This window comes from Aphelocoma coerulescens, chromosome 2 (assembly GCF_041296385.1).
Source record: "Aphelocoma coerulescens isolate FSJ_1873_10779 chromosome 2, UR_Acoe_1.0, whole genome shotgun sequence".
Classification (NCBI taxonomy): domain Eukaryota; kingdom Metazoa; phylum Chordata; class Aves; order Passeriformes; family Corvidae; genus Aphelocoma; species Aphelocoma coerulescens.
This window is the reverse complement of record NC_091015.1, coordinates 104,371,266-104,392,563: the sequence shown is the minus strand read 5'-3', so window position 1 is coordinate 104,392,563 and position 21,298 is coordinate 104,371,266. Positions and strand designations below refer to the sequence as shown.

Genomic DNA, 21,298 nt, shown 5'->3' with positions numbered 1-21,298 from the left:
CACAAATGTTTTGTGGGTGGATGACACCTGCCCTGCTTGTTTATTGGCCTTTCAAAGGTAACCACAGGTTACCACTGGCCTTTCAAAGGTTACACACAGGCATGCATCCTGGAAGTAGCATCCCACATTCCTTCACTTGGATCCTTGTCTTTTGTTTGCATTGTGCAAATTTTTATATCTTCTTTCTTTCCCATGAAAATCCTGCTGCTCAGACTAGGATTTAGTATCTGTTAACACTACCAGGGACCGAGTCAAATGACACGACAAACACTACAAATGTGTTGAAGTCCACTGTATTTGCCATAATGCCAGTTTGCTATCCCTCCTCCTAGCTGGAATCTATCCATGTAATGAATTCTGTCTGAAGCTACTACTGGAACACTGTAAAGTTCACTTTCAGAATGTGTACCAGAGTTAGGCTGCTCAAAATCTACAGCTGCCAGTCAATTCATGGTACACTGTACTTATGTGTAAGGAATCAGACACTGAAGTTCCAATTTGGCTTCACTTGGAGTGTCTATGTCCTGTTTTGTTAAAAATACATTACCTCTGCCTGATGAAATAAATCTTGAGTAGTTTTCAGAAGTCCTTCTCCTCTGTGGGAAATAACAAAAGCAGAAGATATGACATTTATAGACTGCAGATTATTTTGCCTGCTACTTATGAAACTTATAGTCTCACCACTGAACATTTTATAGTTCACAGCCCCGAACTGTAAACATCAGACTTTTAGAAGATACTAGACACAACAATAACTACCTACAGGAACTGCATTAAAAAATATTGCACAAACACCTCAGTAGCTACAGCATTCTTGGGGAATTAACAATGGTTCAGGTCTCAAGCTGAACAAGAATAGAAATCCACGTCTCTGGCGTACTGAGTATTACTGGACTAGCAGGTAACAAAAAAAACCTCAACTCTGGTAAAAAAACCCAAGCAAACCTAAATTCTTCAAGTAAGAAAGCTGACATTGCACAGACAAGTTTCAGAACAACACTTTCCAGTACAGCAAGGATCAGTAATTCTCATCTACAGTTATATCTCACCTACAGGTACATCCTTGTGCTTTAATTCCCCTAATTTTCAAAGTATTTATGAACATACTTCTTAAAATGTTTTCTGTACCCAAGAGATATTTAAATAGATGCCCTCCAACAAAACAAGTGTTAAGCCCTTTAAAAATAAAGGGGGTTTTAAACTAGGGGATTTTTAAACAGCTTAGAATTTTACAAAAATTTATAAAGCCTAAGGACAGAATCAAGTTCCTTTCTAAATGGGTTCCAACTATTACATTCTTTAAATGAAAATTTGTTTTTTCTAGCAAACACTGTTAATGTCTTTTTCCCACCAAAATTTGCCGTGTGCAGTGTAATTACCTGGTAAATAAATACATGGAGTAGGCCATACTTGACATGCCTTGCCCATGTTGCACAATCTCATTCTCCTGATCCTCCCATTTCTCAGTCTCAGAATCCACATCAGATGTTAGCAGATGCAATTCTAATCCAAGTTTTGCAATTTTCGCCTGTTCCTGTAAATGGTAACCATATTTATGGCACTTAAAAACACATTCTTCTGATAAGATAAAAAAATGAGTTTTTTTACTAAAATGACAGTATCTTACCTCAGTATCTAGTTTGACTGGCTTTAATGCTTTCAGATTTGCATTATGCTTCTGTTTCAAACAAAAAATAATATTTTTAAATAACAGGAATTGATAATCATTTTACTAGTAAATCTTAAAGAGGTAGCTCTATATTCAGAGAAAGACTTTGCAGGAGAGTTCCAGAGGTTCAAATGAACTTCTCAGCAGAAACTGAGAACCTCTTCTGATCTGTCTGTCCTGAAATGGCAGGTGCAGATGCCCCAAAATTTCAAAGACAAGACCTCTTCCACAGTTCTCAGGCTCAACTTCCTAATGCAGTACAGTCTCTTCCCTTTACCCTGTAAATCCTCAGTAACAGTCAGGACTAAACTGTCTTAACCAAGTAGTCCTGCACTGATTTTTCTATCACTGATGATACTGATATAAGAAGGATGCTGATTTGGCTAACAGCAAGCTGATGTGGGCTACAACCCATACAAATGCTGCTGTGAGGAGGCAGCCCATGGTGCTGTGTCACTTTGTAGAGGCAGCTGTAAACAAATATTGACACTTTGATCTTTTCACGTGTTTCCTTCTTTTATTTAAATCATGAACTATCCAAGATACCAGTCTGGCTGCAAGCCAAATATTGGCTCACATGAAACAATAATTAGTGGTACTGATGTGAGTGGAGTACCTGGTAAGGCAGTACTTGCCAACTGCATGACACTTATGCAGTAATACATCACTTATTTCACATTAATTTGCCATTCTTGGCTTTAATTTCATGTACTAGTGCTGTCACTGTGCAAAGACAGCACGATCACCAGATGTGGGAGGCACAGTCCACATTCACAAACCACTGGAATGGCAAGCACAAAGTTGGTGTCATAACTTGGAGAGGTGTGAGGCACAGGAGGAAGCTGGATGATCTCAGTGCCTGACTGAGAGCCTTGTCTGAGACTCTGAAAAAAGCTGCTGCTATTCATTAGTGGAAGTACTTGGGCGAATTAGGCTCAGTAATGCCTGCAGGGGAAAAAATAAACAAGAAGCAACACTGTTCATTGTGAACAGCATCAGCAAGGAGATTCAGGTACCATCTCCATCTCTCACTTCAAGAGTCTGAGCAAAAGTACTCATACTGAATTTCCTAGTGCAATTTGGTGCTCAGTTTAGCTTTCATGCCATTTTTCTTTTCCCATCCCAAAATGTTTAAATATTCTGAATCTTATGAATGTCTACCCAGATTAGACACTGTAATTCTGCATTAGAATTGTAAAACTGTATTAGAAATGCTGATCTCATATTGAAAGATTCAGCACAAAGGGTAAGAACTGATACTCCTAATTATGATTTAAGTTAGACTATATTGCATATTAGAGATGCAATTTAAGAAATGCTGTTTTTAAGACAGTGCCTTAAAAGAAGAAAGGAAGACAAAACCAAACTAGATTTGCTTGTAAACACAAACTTTGGTCTAGAAGGTATGGTAATTATTTGAACTGCAGAGTGAAGGGTATTCAAGAAAACCAGCACTGGTTACAACAAATAAGTTTTTAGATTCACAAATAACTAAAGAAAGCTCCAAATGTTTTTGCAGTTTTCTCCACTCTAGTGTTCACTTGCATTATTTCAATAGTACTATTGTTAAAAGTCAGATCAGTAGACAGGTTATTCTGCTTTAAGAACATGCTTTGACACTTAATTCTACAGAGAAAAAAAATACCCATGCATTAAGCTCACACGTGAATCATCACTGCTGCTCTGGTCCTCATCTACAGCATGGTCTAGGGTGCCACTCATTACCAGCACACAGCACAGTGGCAATTAAGCAGATGTAACAAAATATGTAATCTAATTAGATCAGCAGGAACAGTGTGGCCTCTGTGCAGGGACAGCGTGGGCGTCAGCCAGGCACAGCAGATCTGTGGTGACAGTAGGGGGAGGAAAGGCTTTGCTGAGAGGAACAGCACCGGGAAGAGAGGCAGTTCCAAAGCTCAGAGGATCAGTTAGGCAAAGAAATTACTCTGTGAAGAAACTCTGGTGTCCTGTGGATGCAATCTACATTTCCCATCTACTTTCAAACTGTGTAACTCTTCACGATGGTAAGTATCTTGCAAAACTCAAAAAGGCAGCAACCTTTCAAACAATAACAAAACAGAACTGTTTAAATGCTGGGCACAACGTTTTATTGAAGTATTTTAAAAAACATACAGATCCGTAAGTGGGACTCTGACTTCAAACATCTAAATTACAAAGTCCAGAATCTATGGGTCTTAGTCAAACTGGTAAGGGACAGAAACCCTATCAAAAGTTTCAAATATTTAGTTTCATAACTGTGAAATTCACCCATTCTCATGTAGCCTAACATATTCTATTTAAATCTGTAGATTGGATTTATAAAGCTTTTTTATAAAGATTGCATTTATAAAGCTTTTCTCTTTTCATTTAGGGTAAGAAGTTGTATTGTGTTTGAAGCCGTAGAACAGCACAACAGAAGACGTGGAGACAGGGTACCATTTCAAACCCAAATTCCTCAACAGTACAGGTTAAGGAAAGAAAGCAAGGAGAGAAAGAAACAAGCTAGAGCTTACTGTAGCATTTGAGATAATTTCTTCCCTTTTTCCTACCCGTGAAAAGATTCAGTTCATAGCAAGTGAATTAAATGACTGATTACATGACACTAACAAGGTTTAAGAGGCTTCCTAACACACAGACACTCTCAGAAACAGTGTAATATCAATTATAATCAGCTAAGGATATTAAATACCTCACACCTAAAAACTGGGTATTTAGTGTAACTTTTTTCTCTACATTAAACACACTTAAGATCAAAGAAGGAAACAAGAACCCATTACTTAAAGAGCCTTCAACAGGCTCAAACATGACCTTTTGTTCAAATAGGTTAACTCAGTCTACAATGTTAAGTCTTGGTAATATGATTTATTTTTTCTTTTAGTTTTCAGTATATTGCAGCATATTCCTACTGTTTTAATAGCAACAATGCAGTTTTTTATTATATGGCATGACAGTAGAGTACATGGTAAAAAATTAATGAACAGGAGTTAAAGTTTATGTACAATCTAAGTGATTAAAGCACATTACATAACTAGTTACCTTAGTCTTCAGTCTGTTTATTATTCATTTAATAAACTGACAAACTTTGATATTTTACTGTCAGCCATCCAGTCAGGATGCATGTTACCAAGATATTGCCATGTCCCCATCAAATTGTGACAGGGAAAGAAGTCAAACAGAGAACAGCAGATACAAAATAAACACAACAAACCCAAAAGCAACTTACCCCTGGTCTGGGCAGTGATAGGTAGACACGCTTCTCTCCTATGAAGAACACACAGGTTTATACCAAAATTTGTATGCAGATTTTAATCAGTTGGATCAAATGCCTTCATCTTCACTTAAATTGCAGTACTATAAAAGCAAACTACTTACCTGCCATTCCTCCTCTCTGAATACTGCAGAAGATCTGTCTCGTGTTCAGAGACAGGCCAAGAGCCCTGTACTGCTCAGATTTTAGCTCCCAGCAACTGGCAATTAAGAAACCTATGAACAATTTCTTTCAGTAATATTTGTAGTCCCCTGCATGTATTTCACAAGGAAGTAAAGCAACTCTCTCGAATGACTCACTAGCTATGTGCACTCATTTTGTCTCAAAATAACATAAAATTGCAGCTTCATGTATGGCTTTTCTTGGCATGGGTTGGATGGTCTGAAATTTGGAGTAGACAGCACCACTAGTGAGAAATACCTAGGCAGGTTTTCCTAAGTAATGCAAGTAAAACTCTCATGTTCTACTGTACTATACATATCCCATGTGTGCTGTATTTTATCAAGAAGAAAGTTCTACAGCATTTTACACACTTATTGAATTGTTTGTTGTATTGCCAGGAGCCCACAATATTCCAAGTTTGAGCAAAACAAATTAAGAAAGAAAAAATCCTTTTTTGGGTGTTACCTAAAAGTTGGTAAGACAACTTTATTTTCAAGAAGAAACAGTGCCTGGGCTAACAGCCTAGGATTACAGCTTCAATTACCAGAAGACATAATGGTCTATGAAGACTTGCATTTATTACAATAGGTTCAGGAGAGGAAAGTCTGCTAAACCAAATTAAAATAAGTAAAGACCTTAAGAGCTAGTAAGAAATTGGTATTACCAAAAAACCCCAGAAACAATCAAAAAAAACCCCACCCTTTCAACCAAACCCCAAGGACTACTACAATGGATGTCAGTACAGATTTGCATAGAGATGTTTACATACATCACAGCAAAGGATAAGCAAAAAACCCCTCTACAATTGCTAATTCCTCCTCTTTTATCCGCTCCTAGAGAAATTCCATTCTGAGTCCTCAGAAGACAGTTCTTCTGTGCATTCAGGATTTTTTGAAAGCATGCCCTTTATGATTTTCCTGTCATGTCAGGAGATAATCTCCGTGTCTAGGCAACTGACTCCTAAAATTTTAGGATGCAACCAGTGTCCTTCAACCCTCTTGAAAAGTACAAAAAATGTGACCTTCCTTTCTAAGATCACCTCTTCCTTCCCCTACCCAGTTTTGCAAAAGATGAATGAGCTAACAGGGCACAACCCGAGTAAGTATTTTTTTTCAGAATGCAGAGTTATTCGGATATTAATTGCCCAAACATGTATTCAAGCAAGATTTCTCCCTAAAGACTGATACAAATTATGAAAAGTCATTTACAACATCCTACACATCAAAACATCAGCTAAAGGGCATGTAAGAAAACATGTAAGACATACCAAGAACAAAAGCTAACTTGCAATTTTAAAATGCTGCAGATTAAAGGATCTCCTTGGAGCTACGTAAAAACTTGTTGTGCCTTGTTAAAAAGTTCAAACACAAAAAGCTTTGACATAACAAATGGAATACAAGCATTTACTGCAATGACACAGTACTTACACACACAAGGCAGGCATTCAGAATTATGGAAACCAAATGGAAAGTGGTGGTAAACAGAAGAAAAAAAGTTTCCTTTGCTCTTCTAGTAATTCCCATTATTTGGCTTTACATGGTTTAGTTGCTCACCATATTCAGAAAGAAGAAAGATCTAACTATTTATTTTGTGGAACATTTAAAAAAACCCCGAAGACCACAAAATACACACACAAAAACCACACTTCAGCAGACCCATAGATACCAGACCTTTTAAAAGAGCAGATAACTCATGTCAAAGATAATCCTACTTAATCAGAAAATACTTAATTTCATCAGTGTAATCACAGAACTTTTATTTTATTCCATTAATAGAATATACATATATAATTTTTTAGGTATTTGATTTCCTTTGTGTATCACATCTTTGTTAATATATCAAATTTATATTTTTGAAAAATATATATTTTTCACCACATTATGGTCATCTTTTTATTTGACTGCCTTTGTTTTTCCCTAATGCATTTTCTTTAACATGCTTTTCCTTTTTCAATTTTTTCACTTAAAATTAATTTTCATTATTTCACTCTCTTTGTCTTCCAATTTTATGCTTTCACTCTCTTTGTCTTCCAATTTTATGCTTTCTACTAGTTCCAATCATGTTTTTCCTTCCATAATGCCCCTATTTCAACTTTTAAGTCCTGTTTTTGATGTCACTTCTCTGAGAGTATGGCAGCATGCCTGCTTCACTCTTCTTTCTAGAATTCAAGTGTCCTAATTCTGAAATCCTGACTTTATCACCTATTCATCAACTACAGCCCTTCAAAAACCTCATGGTCATTTAACTCCTTGCAAATCATGTGGGCAAAACGAAAGAGGAGGGCAGAAAGGTATGTTATCTTCAGAAACCATTCTCTCACTTCTGACCCAAGTTACAAGGGAGCAAATCAGAGGATTATTTATTTACATTGTTCTCCAGCATGTTCAAACCAAAACATTAGAAAATAGAGACTGGCTGACATCCAGCAGCTTGGATTGATGAGAGGTACTTTCATCAGGTGGTCCATCTCAAAGTGCAAGAGCCTCAGAGTTAAGCATCAAATGGAAATGAACCAAACGATCTCTCTGTGGGCAGAACCAAACTTCCCATACCTGGCAGGAGCCACCCTCTTGAGGAGCCCGTCACTCTCCTTATCCCAGCCTGGACACACCAACATTGTGGAGAATGGGCCTCCTCACCACTGGATTAAAAAGTGGTTTAGGATTGAGCAAAAGAATGACAACTCTTCCTTGCTGTACAGTTCTGCACAGCACAGGAATATTTCCAAAATGCACGAGGGTTACCAGGCTGTGGTGTGCTCGCCAACCTCCCCAGCCCACTGTGCCTGTGCCTCCTGGTCCCCCAAAACAAGCCCCTTTCAATTTGGGTACGTTCTGGTACAATTTCATTACAATTGAGTAAAATATTGCTTCACTTTCAAGCTAAATGCAGCTCCTCCCATGTGCATTTGGAACCTCAGCATGAGAAATACCTCATTTGCCATTATGAAAAAAAACTCTGGATAAGAAGCTATGCAATTGCTCGTAAAAATAAAAAAATTAGTATAAACAATGTCAATCTAGCGTAATCCGAAAAATGCTTCTTTTATTTCATGTGTCCAGCACATTTAGTCACCATTCAATCTTTGCATCTTAAGCTGTATTCTGAACTCTCTAACAAAGCCAAACATTTAAATTGGTAGTACAAAAATACAAGTTTTTAAACTGAGGAGAAAAAAAAAAATATACCTCTTACTGTAATTCTATCTCTTGTTACATACAGTCACAATTTTACTAGGAATAAAGCACTTGATACATTTTAGTATGTAAAATAAAGACACTTTTACCAAGCTCAAGACAAGTATCATGAATTACAAGAAGAATAAAGTCTTATCAAATATTGTGAAACTTCCTTGTGTTTGCAAGGGCAAAAGTTTTGTGAATGCCACTCCTATAATCTCTTAGCAAATAAATATGTTAGTTTCATTTATTTACTGGCTCACCAGTTGTGTTTTCTCGGAGAAGAAAAACGTTAAAAGTGGCAAGGTAACTTCAGGGTATTTTCTGGTAGAAAAAGGTGGGGTACTTGGAGGAGATTTTTCCCCTCCCTCTTTTTTTAAATGACAAGTCACTCCGAAGTCCAACAAGAGAAAACAAGCAAACAAAAACAGATTAGCCCACAATACAAAGGAAAACTTTGTAGAAGACGGGTGGATGTAAGAGACCAAGTTACTTCTAAGGAGATAATTGGTTGCTACTATGAAACAATCCAGATTCAGAAGAGTGTCTCTTACTAGGCTGGGCCATGAGATAAGGAAAATGGAGATTCTTAACACTGTTTTGGCAATACAAGACCTAATGCACCCAAGGCCACAGAGAGAACACAAGCTATGCTTAATATCTTACCAGTCAGTGGTGGTATCAGAACACTTTATGCTGAAAGAAATACTGAGGATGAGAGACACTAACAAGAACACAGTTGTGTGGTTATGCCAAACAAGAGCAGTCTTCACTGAATCACACATGATGGCCTCCAACCTGCTCAGCAACACCTACCCATTCATTCTCTTTCCCTCCTTCAAGCAAGGACATTGGGTTGCCCTTAAGAAATGATGTTTTAAAGAAAGTGGAAAATACCACTTATGGAAAATGTGTTATCTGCCATCAGCAGTCCCAAGAGAAAGTTATTAACTAAAGACGAGGCTGGGCATCTGACATCAAGAACAATTTGTTTGGAGAGCCAAGTATATGCTTTGCTGTGGCTGCATGATTCTCATCCTAATATTTTTAAATACAGTAATATACATATATATATATGTATGTATGCACACAGGCACAGATAGATATAAATATAAAAAGGTTATCATTCAACCCTGCTAGACCATTGTATGAATATGAAAAAATCAGATACTGCCATGATCAGCCCTAAAGATTCCAAATTTATTCTAACACATTAACAGTAGAGTAATACCACAATTTAAGTTTCATTTTATAAAATATTCTCTTTAAGGAAAGCGAGTGTGACCCTGGCTCCCAAAACAAACAAACAAATCTGCTGGAAGTTAAAAGGCCCATAAACAGGATCTCTGATTGCTGCAAATATTTATGTGGCAAATATACCCAGACCAAGGTGGAAGAACAGCTGGGATAACAACTGTGTTTTTCTCAACTGTCTTAAACTCCCAATAACCTGCTCTACACACAATTATTGTAAACCTAATCAAAATTTCAACATAGGTTTTCTTTTACAAGCCTTGAGGTTCAGGCACACACTCATTTAGCAACCAGCAACAATAATTTAAGATATTACACCCTGTGATTGGTTGCTACTGTGCTCGAAAGGCTGGCAGTAAAGAACTGCTTACACAAAAAATCAAGAACAGAAAGTTAAACTACAAAATAAAGTCTAAAAATGAAAAAGGTCTCAATAGCAAGATGAAGTATTGTATCATTGATAAAGTGTCATCTAACCTGAATAAGGATTTACTTTTTCTGTATCTTAGATACAAAAAATTAAGTGCCCGTATTTAGGTAAATCTAAGCTTTTAAACCTGAGCGCAATTTTCTTAAAAATACAAGACATTCAGTATGATTATATATTACATTCTATCTGTAAGCAATTATACCTTAAAAACTGAAACAAACACATAGCTGTAAGAATTATAACAGGCTACACTAAAGACGTAATCTGAAAGAAAAATACGTGGTATAAAAATGAAAACCAAAATGCCTTCCATTTTAAAGGTAAATTACCCTATGCTAAAAGTAGACACAGAATTTCTTTTCCTTAAGATTCCAAGCTTTTCTCCTACATGTTGTACAAATACCAATAAACTTACCAACCAGAGAAAATATCCCAAGATTGTGCAGAGTCGTCAGAAATTCCATCCAGGAGAAAGGACAGCAGTTTAAAAATCAAATAACTACATTCACTACATTATGAAGTGAATACAAGGCAAGCTGACAGTACAGAATATATATGTATACATGTATTTTCCACAAATACAGGACATTAAATAAACATGTCACAATTCAAGTTGTATCTTGACTGTCATGAATTGATGGTATGTCCTAGATAGAACAAAGGGTGGGTGAAAGTCCTACACCCCTTGTATGTGAACACTGCTGGCAAACAGCTGTGTCTAACACTTTTGTGTCCTTTGAACAGTTCCATTTGATTTTGCTAGAACTAATCCCAGTGCAGAAAATTAAACATAGCTAATCTTACATAAATCAGGCCTTTAAATATTTGGCTGCTTTTATTTGAAATAAATCCAATAAGCAGCCTGATTTGACATCTATACAAACCCAATACATTTGTGTGTTACTACTTAGATCCCACAGAATGTGGAACTGTTTACTGCACTCCTCTCTTAGGAAAGTAGAATTTCCTGAATCACACTTAAAATTCTTAGACTTGAATTTAAATTTTTCTGTTTCTACACAGCATTCTTACCTCTTCTTCCTTCAAACACATCATTGATTTCTCTTAACAACAAAGACATGTCACTCAGTTGAGACTCCCAGGCCTCGCAGAACACCTCAAGATTTTCTTTTGCAATCTTGCTAGATGGATGTAATGCCAGGGTTTCTGCAGCAGAAATTATCTGGACAAAGAACAAAGCATTTGCTATTGCAAGCCCTAGTACATAGTGTTCCACATGAATTCACAAATGCCTCCACAGGCAAAATACAAAATTAAACTGCTACCATTATGTCTTAGTAGTGTATTCATCTGACATTTGCAGGCTTGATGATCTTTCTCTTGAGCTCTTTTAGCTACCACCCAGCATTAGTACATAATTCCTTCTTAGAAATGAATGCTTTGAACAGGTCATTATTAGGTCTCCTAAAAATTCACACAAGTAATTTTTATTGATTTATGTGTAGTAGAAGAGGCCAGTTAGAAGCTGAACATACCTGTGGGCCAGTGACCTGAAAGGTATCTTCTGCATGTATGCAAGTAATCTCAAGGGGCTCAGTTCCAGAAACATGCCTCAATAAGCGACACATCTGAATTATTTTAAAAATATTAAAAGAATCATGAACAATGTGCTTTTATTATTAGTGAGAAAAGGTGTACATACAAAAATACACACAAAGTTATTGACAGTCCTTTAAGAAATGTACTGGGGACTGCACAGCTGGGTGTTTCTCAGGGAGAATTAACAATAAAAATGGGGCTAAATCCTGACTTGGAAGGGGTGGAAAATCACCGAGAGAAAGGAAAATCTTAATAAATAAAGTAAAACAAAAACAATTTCACATATTTAGGACTGAATAAAACTGAAAGTTAACAAACACATAGAGAACTTGGGAAAATTGTAGCATAAGTAACTTCACCATAACAGGCTTATTCAGCAATTAGCAACCATGCGGAAAATTTAGGCTTTCATCATCCAGGGGACTGAATTATCTTTGAGCAAATCAGTGTCAAATTAGTTTAATTAGTTTAGGGAAGTAATACTGTTTCCTTTTTTTTTTTTTAGTAAGGTTAAGAGTGAACCTTGGGTCAAGAAGGAACATGGAAGTTTTCACATCAAAAGGAATTTGTAAGACAGAGAGACAGAGACAGTACATATGAAACTTATTGCACTGTCCACCATCAGAAATGCTGTAAGGTCTCACATGCAAGCACTATTCAACCTCGTGGTTATGCCTGAAAAAAAAATTAGTGTCTCACTGGAACACGAAACTGTCACAGATGAAGGGGACATTAAAGCTGAAATTAAAAACTCAAAGCATTGCTCTTCCAATCCTGGAAGTTCAAGGGTGTTGCTTCTGAATATTCATACTTCTGGGAGGAATCCTCGAGGCCTGTATCTCGTAATTTTTTAGAAATGAGTATTGGACACCATGCAAGTACAGCTGCTGGCATCACCATGTTTCACATGATCTATCTTTGTATGTCTCCTGCTGGCATAGGTACCTCTGCTTGTCTGTGAGACGAGACAGCAACAAGGTACACATGGCTGACATCCCCCCCACACTGCTTTTCACAAAGGAGAAAGATTTTCAGTGGCCCCCCTGACTGGTCTTCAAAAAATCAAACTCACTGCATTAAGAAACTTAACTGTCTATCTCCAGCACTCTTGTACACCTGGAATCAGCTACTGCTGGATGCCTGCTACTTGAAAGAGAAGGGTTATCATCTCTTCTTGGATCTAGAAACTTCTTACTTTTTACTTTTTAGTCATGTTTTAGGCCAAATGTCTACATACAGATTGAGTCTAGATCCATGAGAATTGGGAACAAATGTATATCCTTTCTACAATGCCTGCATGCCACAGTGACACCTCTGGCTCAGACCCTGCTAAGAACAATACAAAATTCAACAGCATACATGGAAAATAAAATAAAATTACAAAGCCACAGACCAAAGCCTTCCTAAAGAACAGATTTATGCAAATCCAGCCACTCATGTTCTAAGTGTTGTACACAATGAAAGCAGCTGTGAACTCACCTCAACAAGCTGTTCTTTCTGCTCTGATAGCTTGCAAGTATATTCTGCTACAGCTTCAAGATTTCCTTCTACTCCTGTGATTTTTAATGCTTTGAGAACCATATGATCTGTATGGTATTTTAGAAGATCTGCTGCCAGAGATGTTGCTGCACTGTGGACCTTGAATAGCATTAAAAGGAGAGATAAACCATAGAAAGAAAAAAAAAATCTATCCAGTACCAAGTCAAACAAGCTTTTTTTTTTCAAGATGCAAAAAAATTACTGCCATGAAAGCTCATATAGAGCTTGCTTATCATCTGGGGTTTTATTTCTTCAATTACTATTCCAAGTATAAAGATAAAATCCACTACAGTATAAAAAAAAAAAAAAGGCAAAAAGCCCCCACGAACAAGAAAAATCAACTCCAAAACCAAATATGGAGAGAAACAAAAGAGCAGCTGGCTAAAATGAGGCCATGAAGTTATCACACCACTGCTTTCTGATTATGTTACAGCTGAGGAAAAACCAGGTGCATGAATCTGTGGGTCACCAAGTTCAGCATAAGCAAAGCACAATGGCCACTCCACTTCTTGTTAAGAACACACATTAAACCGTGTGAATCAGACTGAAGCCACACAAATCTGAATTTATAATATATTAGAAATTAGAATTAACAGTGATGCAAAGAAAAGCTTGAATATAGTTGGCTTGTGACACAGCCTTAGGAAGGTAAAATGCACCTTTTCTACAAGGAGATGGGTCTTGAAGAAGTCTCAGTCTCCCTACACTCCCAACAAGCAAGGAGAAGCTTCTTGTTTAAACACACCCCTAAATGCAGGCACACACTCAGACATTGTGCTGTGAAGGACTCTGGGTGCCAACAGCTACCAGTGACAGCTGACGCTAGTTCTAGTAACTAGTCAGTAGGTTTACCTGCACCCTGACATCAGCCCCATCTTAAGAACATTGGTAAAACCAAAATAACAACCCCTTTAGAAACAGCAGAGTATGCTCATAAGACTATTATGAGTCTTGTAATACTGCACTCACTTTGCTAGAAACACACTGTCCACAGAACAAACTTAGTGTTCAAGAGAAAGCATTTTTCCAGCTCTTACGAATGCAATGAGCTTGGAACTGACTCTGTAGAGAAGACTGTTTACTGGAATGGTATGTTTGGGTTTTTATTCCACTGGACTCCATTTTTACTCCTGTCCTCTGGTAGTACTTCCTGTTCTTCTGGATTTGTTTTTTAATTTCACAATAGACAAGACAACTGAATTATTGCCTCAAAATTTGTTGCAATTGTTTTTGAGGGGGAAAAACCAGCTACGACAACCTTTACAAACTATATATATAATGTTGCTCACATGGCATTAAAAATTAGCACAAATCACTAATCCCAGAAATGAAGTTAGCTCTGAAGAAAGGATATCTGAAAGGCTTGTAATGTTGGAGCAGGAACTGGCAATCCTCATTTATATGTAGACTACACAGAGATTACCTTTTCATTAGAGATTCTTTTCATCCTGATCCAAAACAGAAATATACTTCTACATGCTGTCTCTGATCATTAGCAGGAATTAGTCTCAAGAAAGGAATATAACTTTTGTTTCTTCCATGAAAGGACAGAGATAGGTGAGAACTACTTTAACAAGGCTGTCTTTTGTTCTCAGTCACTCAGGCTCTCAAAAAAATTTTAATTAGAGTCACCATATCTGAATTTTACCAGTAGAAATCCTCGTTGCTGACTGGTACACTGCAGCCCCCCAAGTCAGACTGACAGGACAGCCCTCAGCCATGTACAGGAGGCATGGCCACTCTGGGATCAATTCAATCACTACACAGAACAACAAAAACAACATAATTCTCTGAACTTACTTCTAAGAACATGAATCCTTTCTTTCACACACCACATTCCAGCCCCCTGGGGCTTTATGGTCTATGCAATTACATAGTTACATCCTAATTTGACTGGGAACTCCTCCACCTCATTCAGCACCTGGAAACAATGCTACTCAAAAGGGATAATCTTACAGTTAAAGCAGCTGAATGCCACTTTGGAAAAGCTCTGCTACTCATTTCCTACATAATGGTGACCAAATTACAAACCAGCACATAATCAAGGTCCAAAAACTGTGTATCCTCCACTTTCTGGAGCCGAACACTCTGCCTGAAAGCAGAAGTGCAACTGAACTGAAACAGATTGAAAGCACTGTTCAAATCTTCAGGACAGCTGCAGGAACTATAGTCCAGAAGACAAAATTTCTCATTTTCCCATGGTAAAAAAGAGGAGCATGATTTTTTGAGCAGTTGAGGTTTTCCAGTTACAGCAGCTGACAGCTCAGCCTAAGCGAGTTCACCACACTTCTCTAACATCTTTGCACTGCTCTGCGTTGAAACTCTCACTGTTCTTAATCTTCATTTTCCATCTGTTTAAAAGAACAGCACTTTGAAGCAGTTGAAAAGATAGCTGAGTAATGTGCAAGTATTCAGGAAGCTGCCAGAAATCAGATTCTGTATTTGTGTCAATTCTGTGGAACAGACAAGGCAGCAATGCTATCCTTAATAGGAAGGGTGAATACCCTGAGCAGCAAGTGCAGTCCATCCCATGTATCAAATGAGGCAGCTATTCCATGTGTGTATGCAAGCTGACCTCAGCATACTTGCACTTAGGAAAAGAATAATGATTTACCACAGACACATACACAGCTGCCAACTGCTGAGAAGAAAATCCTGAGTATAAGGCACTGTCATGGCATATTTCTGCTAAGGAAATCAATAGGACAGGTTAAGTACAAATAAACTACAAATGTAATTTATTAATTTGGGCACGCACTACAAGAAAATGTATTTACAAACAGTGATGTATGCATCCCCAAGGGAAGTTTGCCTTTACATTTAAATTAATGATCACATACTTCCAAATTAACGATTACATACGTAGTACTTACTTCCAAACACCTCTTTTTTGTGGGTTAGCAATGAGCCTATGCATCTAGCAGATTTCTAATCAGTAAGGACAAAGATGATACTAGCTCCCTGATGTAATTCTGATACAGTTACTCTTGTCTACAAATAGACCTTCGTCCTCTTGGGCACAGGATCCCATTTTACAACTTCACGTATGAAAAGTGAGAAATTCAAACTGTTGTTCAGTTAATCTTGCTTAAGCTGCACTTACCTCTCTTTTAAGTTCATTCATGCACTGGCATGTTTTTAAAATGGCTACTTCCAAGTCTTCCATGAGATCCTTTGTCTTTTGGTTTTGCTACAAACCAAAGAAAGAAACCAACAAGACATTACACAAATAACCCAGCAAACCCCACACATATGTTCACATCATGTGTCATTAGCCCAAAAAGCTTTAGAAGACAGCCTTTTCTTTCCAGATGAAATGCTTTCACTTGAGCAGCCTGTGTATATTCTACTTGAAAAATTCCTTTATCACCAAATTAAATCTAAAACCAATAGCGATGCAATCTAATTGACTGCTTCTGTTCAACAGGAACTTATTTCTAAACCTCACTGAACTTTTTTCAGGAAAAGGGTTTCCTTCAGCTTGACAACTGCCAGAAATCTTCCGCCTGACCATCCTAAAGTAAAACAAGCACTTAAGGCTTTTTTTTTTTTTAATATAAACATCCTTTAAAAATAAAGTGGTACCTAAAATGTTATACCTAACAAACTGAATTATGGAATTGTTCTTCAGAACATTCACCTTGCAATGAAGCTGTTGAGCTGCAATCAAAAATCCACCTCACTGAGCTCTTACTATTTTATCTGCTGCTGTGTCTTTAGTCACAGCTAGGCTGGGTTATTTATTAATGAAAATACTTAATGCATAAGCACGCATGTGCACACAGAAGTATTTTCACAGATCATATATATGCATAATCTTGTACTAGGCTCTCATTTCTACCACTTGAAATGTAGCCTGTAAATTATTTAGAGGTGATTATTTTCCACCAGTAATAGAGCTTGGAAATACGCAAGTGTCCTGGTTTTGGCTGGGATAGAATTCATTTTCTTTATAAATCTGGCATACTGCTGCTTTGGATTTGTGATAAAAGCAGTGCTGACAACATGGTGTTAGTTATTGCTGAGCAGTGTTTACCTAGCTGACTATGAGGGCTAACCACCAACACCAAACTAACACAAGCTAAGGTTTAGTTTTCCTACAGCTAAAGGGAGTCTATGCAATTAATATTCTATATGTGTCCTGCTTGTTGTAACAATATTCTGTGTTATCAGGAAGATTTATATGCCCTTCAAACTGCACTACTGCATTAAAAACACCTGACTGCAGTACCTGATTCAAAGAGGGGAAAAGGAACAAAAATGCTTTCTCCTAAGAAATACACTCAGTTAAGTAAATGTCCTACACTAGGACACATCTGCCGTATTTCAGAGTGTTGATAAGATTTTGTGCTATACATCTCCCCAGGAGCAAGACTGAAAGCAAGTCAGCATCAAAACCAAAATCAGCATTTTCCATCTCTGCTTTCGCTGCCCCTGTTGCATATATCTTCTATCATTTTCAAGGAAAAAGTAAGACAAATGACAGAGGCAGGCTTAATATGCTTCTTCTCTAAAAGCTACCATCATTTAAATAATGTAAAAAAGGACAAACAAAAATAGCCTGTCTTATTGTTTCTCTCCCTCTCCATAATATTAAAAAACCAGTCAATTTTTCAGAATGCTTCCCTTTCCAACAGTTTAACTGTTTTCAATATTCTGTTGAAAACAAAAAACAAATCTGTGGTCCCTGCTATGGGATCAAGACAATTGAATTCTCTGAATTACTCCACCAAAAGACCTCACTGTTTAAGACTGTGCAATGATACTTCTGTTAACTGCCTTGTTTCCACTCACATCTTCATTAAAATTAGTCTACTACCATCAGCAGCCTAATTTAGCCATCAGAGAATCAATGAAACAATACCACTGGGGTAGGGGGAGGACAGAACACATGGAAGCTGCAGAAGCACAGAACAAACTGTGGCTTCCTTGATCAGCTCCCACTGTGAGGAATACACTCAGTTCTCTCTTCCTAGACCTTTCCAGAAGAAAGACTGCATTAAAAATTTCTTTTCAAAGTAGAGGTGAAAAGATTTACTTTGCTAAAAAGCTCTTACAGCTTGCATCCACACTGAAACCAGCTGCTCTAGTTCCATTTTAGCCTGTTTAGACAGCTCCAAAATGTGTTCTCTGTGCTCATGACTGGTATAGGCAGAGTCTGTGAAGTCTTCTGTATGTTCCAGGATAACTTCCAGCATTGTTGAAAGGTTCTCTTTTGAGAGAAAATAAAGATTCTCACGGAGACCTTCCACCTTGTTCTGAAAAAAGAGCACATCAGTTCCTTGAGAATTTATATGATTTGGTTGTGACACAAATGCAGAAAGCAGATCCATCATTTTACATTTTGTTTTTCTCCTTAGTGCTTTTTAAAATTATTCTCTTATTTTCCAAGTAATCCAACAATTTGCTTGTGTCCAGACCAGCAGTACGGGACATTTTTTTTTTAAAGTGATAATGAAATCAGTAGGTTACTCCACCCTTATCAGGAATAACAGCAAATTTTTCTATTGCTGAACACCATTGTTCTGTTGCTGTCAATAAAAAGTTTCTAAGTTCAGTAAGGTTCAGAAATTAAGTAAGTGTTCCAAATTTGTTTGATCCTTCCACATCCATATAATCAATTTTGAGCAGTTTTCTACAAATATGTACGTAGCAAATTTAATACTCTGGGGCATTCTCAGAAAATTTCAGTTGAAATTTAAAGGGGGGAAATAGATAAACAAATAAATTGAATCAAAGTGACAGGCTCAAAAGCAGTAAGCCATGGTTGCTGATTAACTGTTCTTAATGGAGTATGAAATTTAGAGAAGCCTTTATGAGGGAAAAAAGTCAACTGAGCTACAGGATACAATTTCAATTCAGAACATTTCTTTTGAATGACAGTTTGCTCTTTTAAATGTTTGTGTGAATATTTTTGCATGCAGTTTTAAAAACACTAACAATTACAAAGCAAGAATTCTCAAACAACTATTTTATTGAAGCTCTAATCAGATCCTGATACTTCAGTTTATTCAATGTCAAGGCATCACCTCAACAAAACGTTAGAGTTCTGAATGCATGCTGATTCAGAAGGAGATGGCAAGCATCAGGAGGTGCATTTTGGCAATGACTATTAAATTATAGTCACCTCTTGTCAGATTCTGTAACGCTTTGGGACAGTTACTTAAGTCAACGCTGCTGAAGAGATGCAGCTCTGTGATTTCAAATCTAAAACCACTTTTTTTTTTCCAAAATCCTAATTAAGAGGGCCTTTATCGGCTGTAGAAAACAGTACTATTTCTACTCTTACCTTGAATTCTTTGATGCCAGAATATATGCTGATGGGGGCCATTTCATTTTCTCCATTTGGTCTAGAGTCAGTTACAATTTCTATTACCTGTTCCAAAGCCAGTCTCATCCGATGAAAAACTCCATCTTTGTTAATACGAGCAGATTCACAGTCTGGATGCCTCAGACAAGTCTTTTTAAAGAAAGTAAAGTAACTATTATGAAAGAGTATATGCAGTATATTGAAATGAATCTTCCTGCTAAGGCAAGTCTAAAGAATGTGTTAGAATTTGGTGAATTCTTTCAGTTAAACTGCTGTTAAGCAGAATTCACACCATTACTCAGAATATAAAGATTTTCTTTTCTTATTCTTTACACTTACACCCTTCTTCAGCATGAACTCTAAAGTGGGGCTGAGAGAGGAGAGTCAGCTCTCCTGGCAGATGCCATGCTTTGTGATTTAGCCAAGTTGTGAAGGGGTGCACATACTCACTCACCTTTGAAGCAGTCAGGAGCATCATAGTGCACTTCTCAAGAACAGCCCTAGATGCAGCCATTCTAGCCTTTTTCTTCTCATCCTTCAAATCCTAAACACCAAAAGGAAAAAAAACCCCAGACCCAAATGTTACACAGTATCTAAAATATTACCTGCTTGTGAGACCGGAAAAAGGAAACTCTCTTGCAGGTGAATGGGTTGTGAGAAAGCTTCCTAACTTCTGACAATTGCTATTTTCAGCCTAACTCATGATCTAGAACTTACTTTCCAGAAAGATTTTAGTTTATGCATTTATTCTTGGCTCTATTCAATTCAGATTTCAAAGAAGGAAGATCTCCAAGATACAGAGCATGTTATGTAAACTGTTGCTAATTTTGATACCTTTATCACAGAGCATTATTCATAAAACAGAAAAATGAGGTGAAAAGAACAGCCAACAAGAAGTATTTTCTGAAATGGAGGGGAGGGTAAGGTAGAGACAGAGAACACCTGCTTTTCATTGTACTGCAGTGGAAGAAATGTAAACTAAACCTTTTTTCTACTTGAGTGTTATATTTGCTACATACCAGTAATAAAGAAAGCCTTAACAGGCTGAAAAAGCAATTCCTCTGTATTTCTCTGCTCTAAGTACAGAAACTTATGAAGAACTTTCTAGGGAAAGATGGATACACCTGCAAAACTGAACTATACCACCAGCAAAGTTCATCAAAACAGAAGAGTGTAGAGAATCCCTCAACATGCAAGGGGTCTAACAACAGGAAGAACTTAGAAAGCTACAACTATGATCTTCTCACTGCTCCCAAAGACAGCCCAGTGCTATCTGAGTGTTAAACAGGCAACTGAATGGGACCATCTGAAGGTTTACAAGATGTAATTAATCCTAATGTACCCTAGATTAACAAAAACACACAGATAAATCACAGCAGCTGGCTGCTTTGACATTTTTATAATGTTTGTATTTAGCAACTACCGAAAATCTTTAAGATCAAAATCACATTAAAAAAAACCCCAAGCCAACAAAACAACCACACAAGAAAACAGTTAATTTCTGAAATTCTGACATTACACTCTGATAAATCTGATGGCACTCAAGAATTTATGGCACACTTAAAAATCCTATGAGGGATGTTTCCTCCCCATAAAACTACTGGTGCCACATAGCAGCCTACACACTGTAAACTGAGCATATCAAGAAAGTCCTGAGACAATTGAAAAAGTGGCAATGTAGCACTCTTTCCAAAAGAGTCAAGTAGGCAAGGAAGGGAGAGCAAAAGACTACTTAATATTGAAGATCCAAAATAGTTGAAAAGAGTACCACTTCCGAATAAGGCATGTTTCCCTTTCACAGAAACAACTGCTTCAGGAAAAAATACTTCAGGGAAAAACAAGGAGAGTTCACTTCCAAGCAGGTATTTCCTTTAATTTTAAGTAGCTTTCCCAGTAATGGTTCTTTGACACCAAGCACGCACACATC

The 21,298-nt window shown here is 37.2% G+C and overlaps 1 protein-coding gene across 1 annotated transcript in view; it reads right to left on the bottom strand.

Moving 5' to 3' along the window:
• Positions 1-21,298, bottom strand: part of CTNNAL1 (catenin alpha like 1) — a 58,571-nt gene that overhangs the window by 2,942 nt on the left and 34,331 nt on the right. The window contains exons 5-15 of the mRNA XM_069004232.1: positions 19,826-19,915; positions 19,351-19,521; positions 18,119-18,319; positions 16,165-16,251; positions 13,002-13,160; positions 11,459-11,551; positions 10,995-11,145; positions 4,893-4,930; positions 1,628-1,678; positions 1,380-1,534; positions 548-596 (exon numbers count right to left, since the gene is read on the bottom strand). Coding sequence (XP_068860333.1) covers positions 548-596; positions 1,380-1,534; positions 1,628-1,678; positions 4,893-4,930; positions 10,995-11,145; positions 11,459-11,551; positions 13,002-13,160; positions 16,165-16,251; positions 18,119-18,319; positions 19,351-19,521; positions 19,826-19,915 — 1,245 coding nt within the window. The remainder of the gene's footprint in view (positions 1-547; positions 597-1,379; positions 1,535-1,627; positions 1,679-4,892; positions 4,931-10,994; positions 11,146-11,458; positions 11,552-13,001; positions 13,161-16,164; positions 16,252-18,118; positions 18,320-19,350; positions 19,522-19,825; positions 19,916-21,298) is intronic.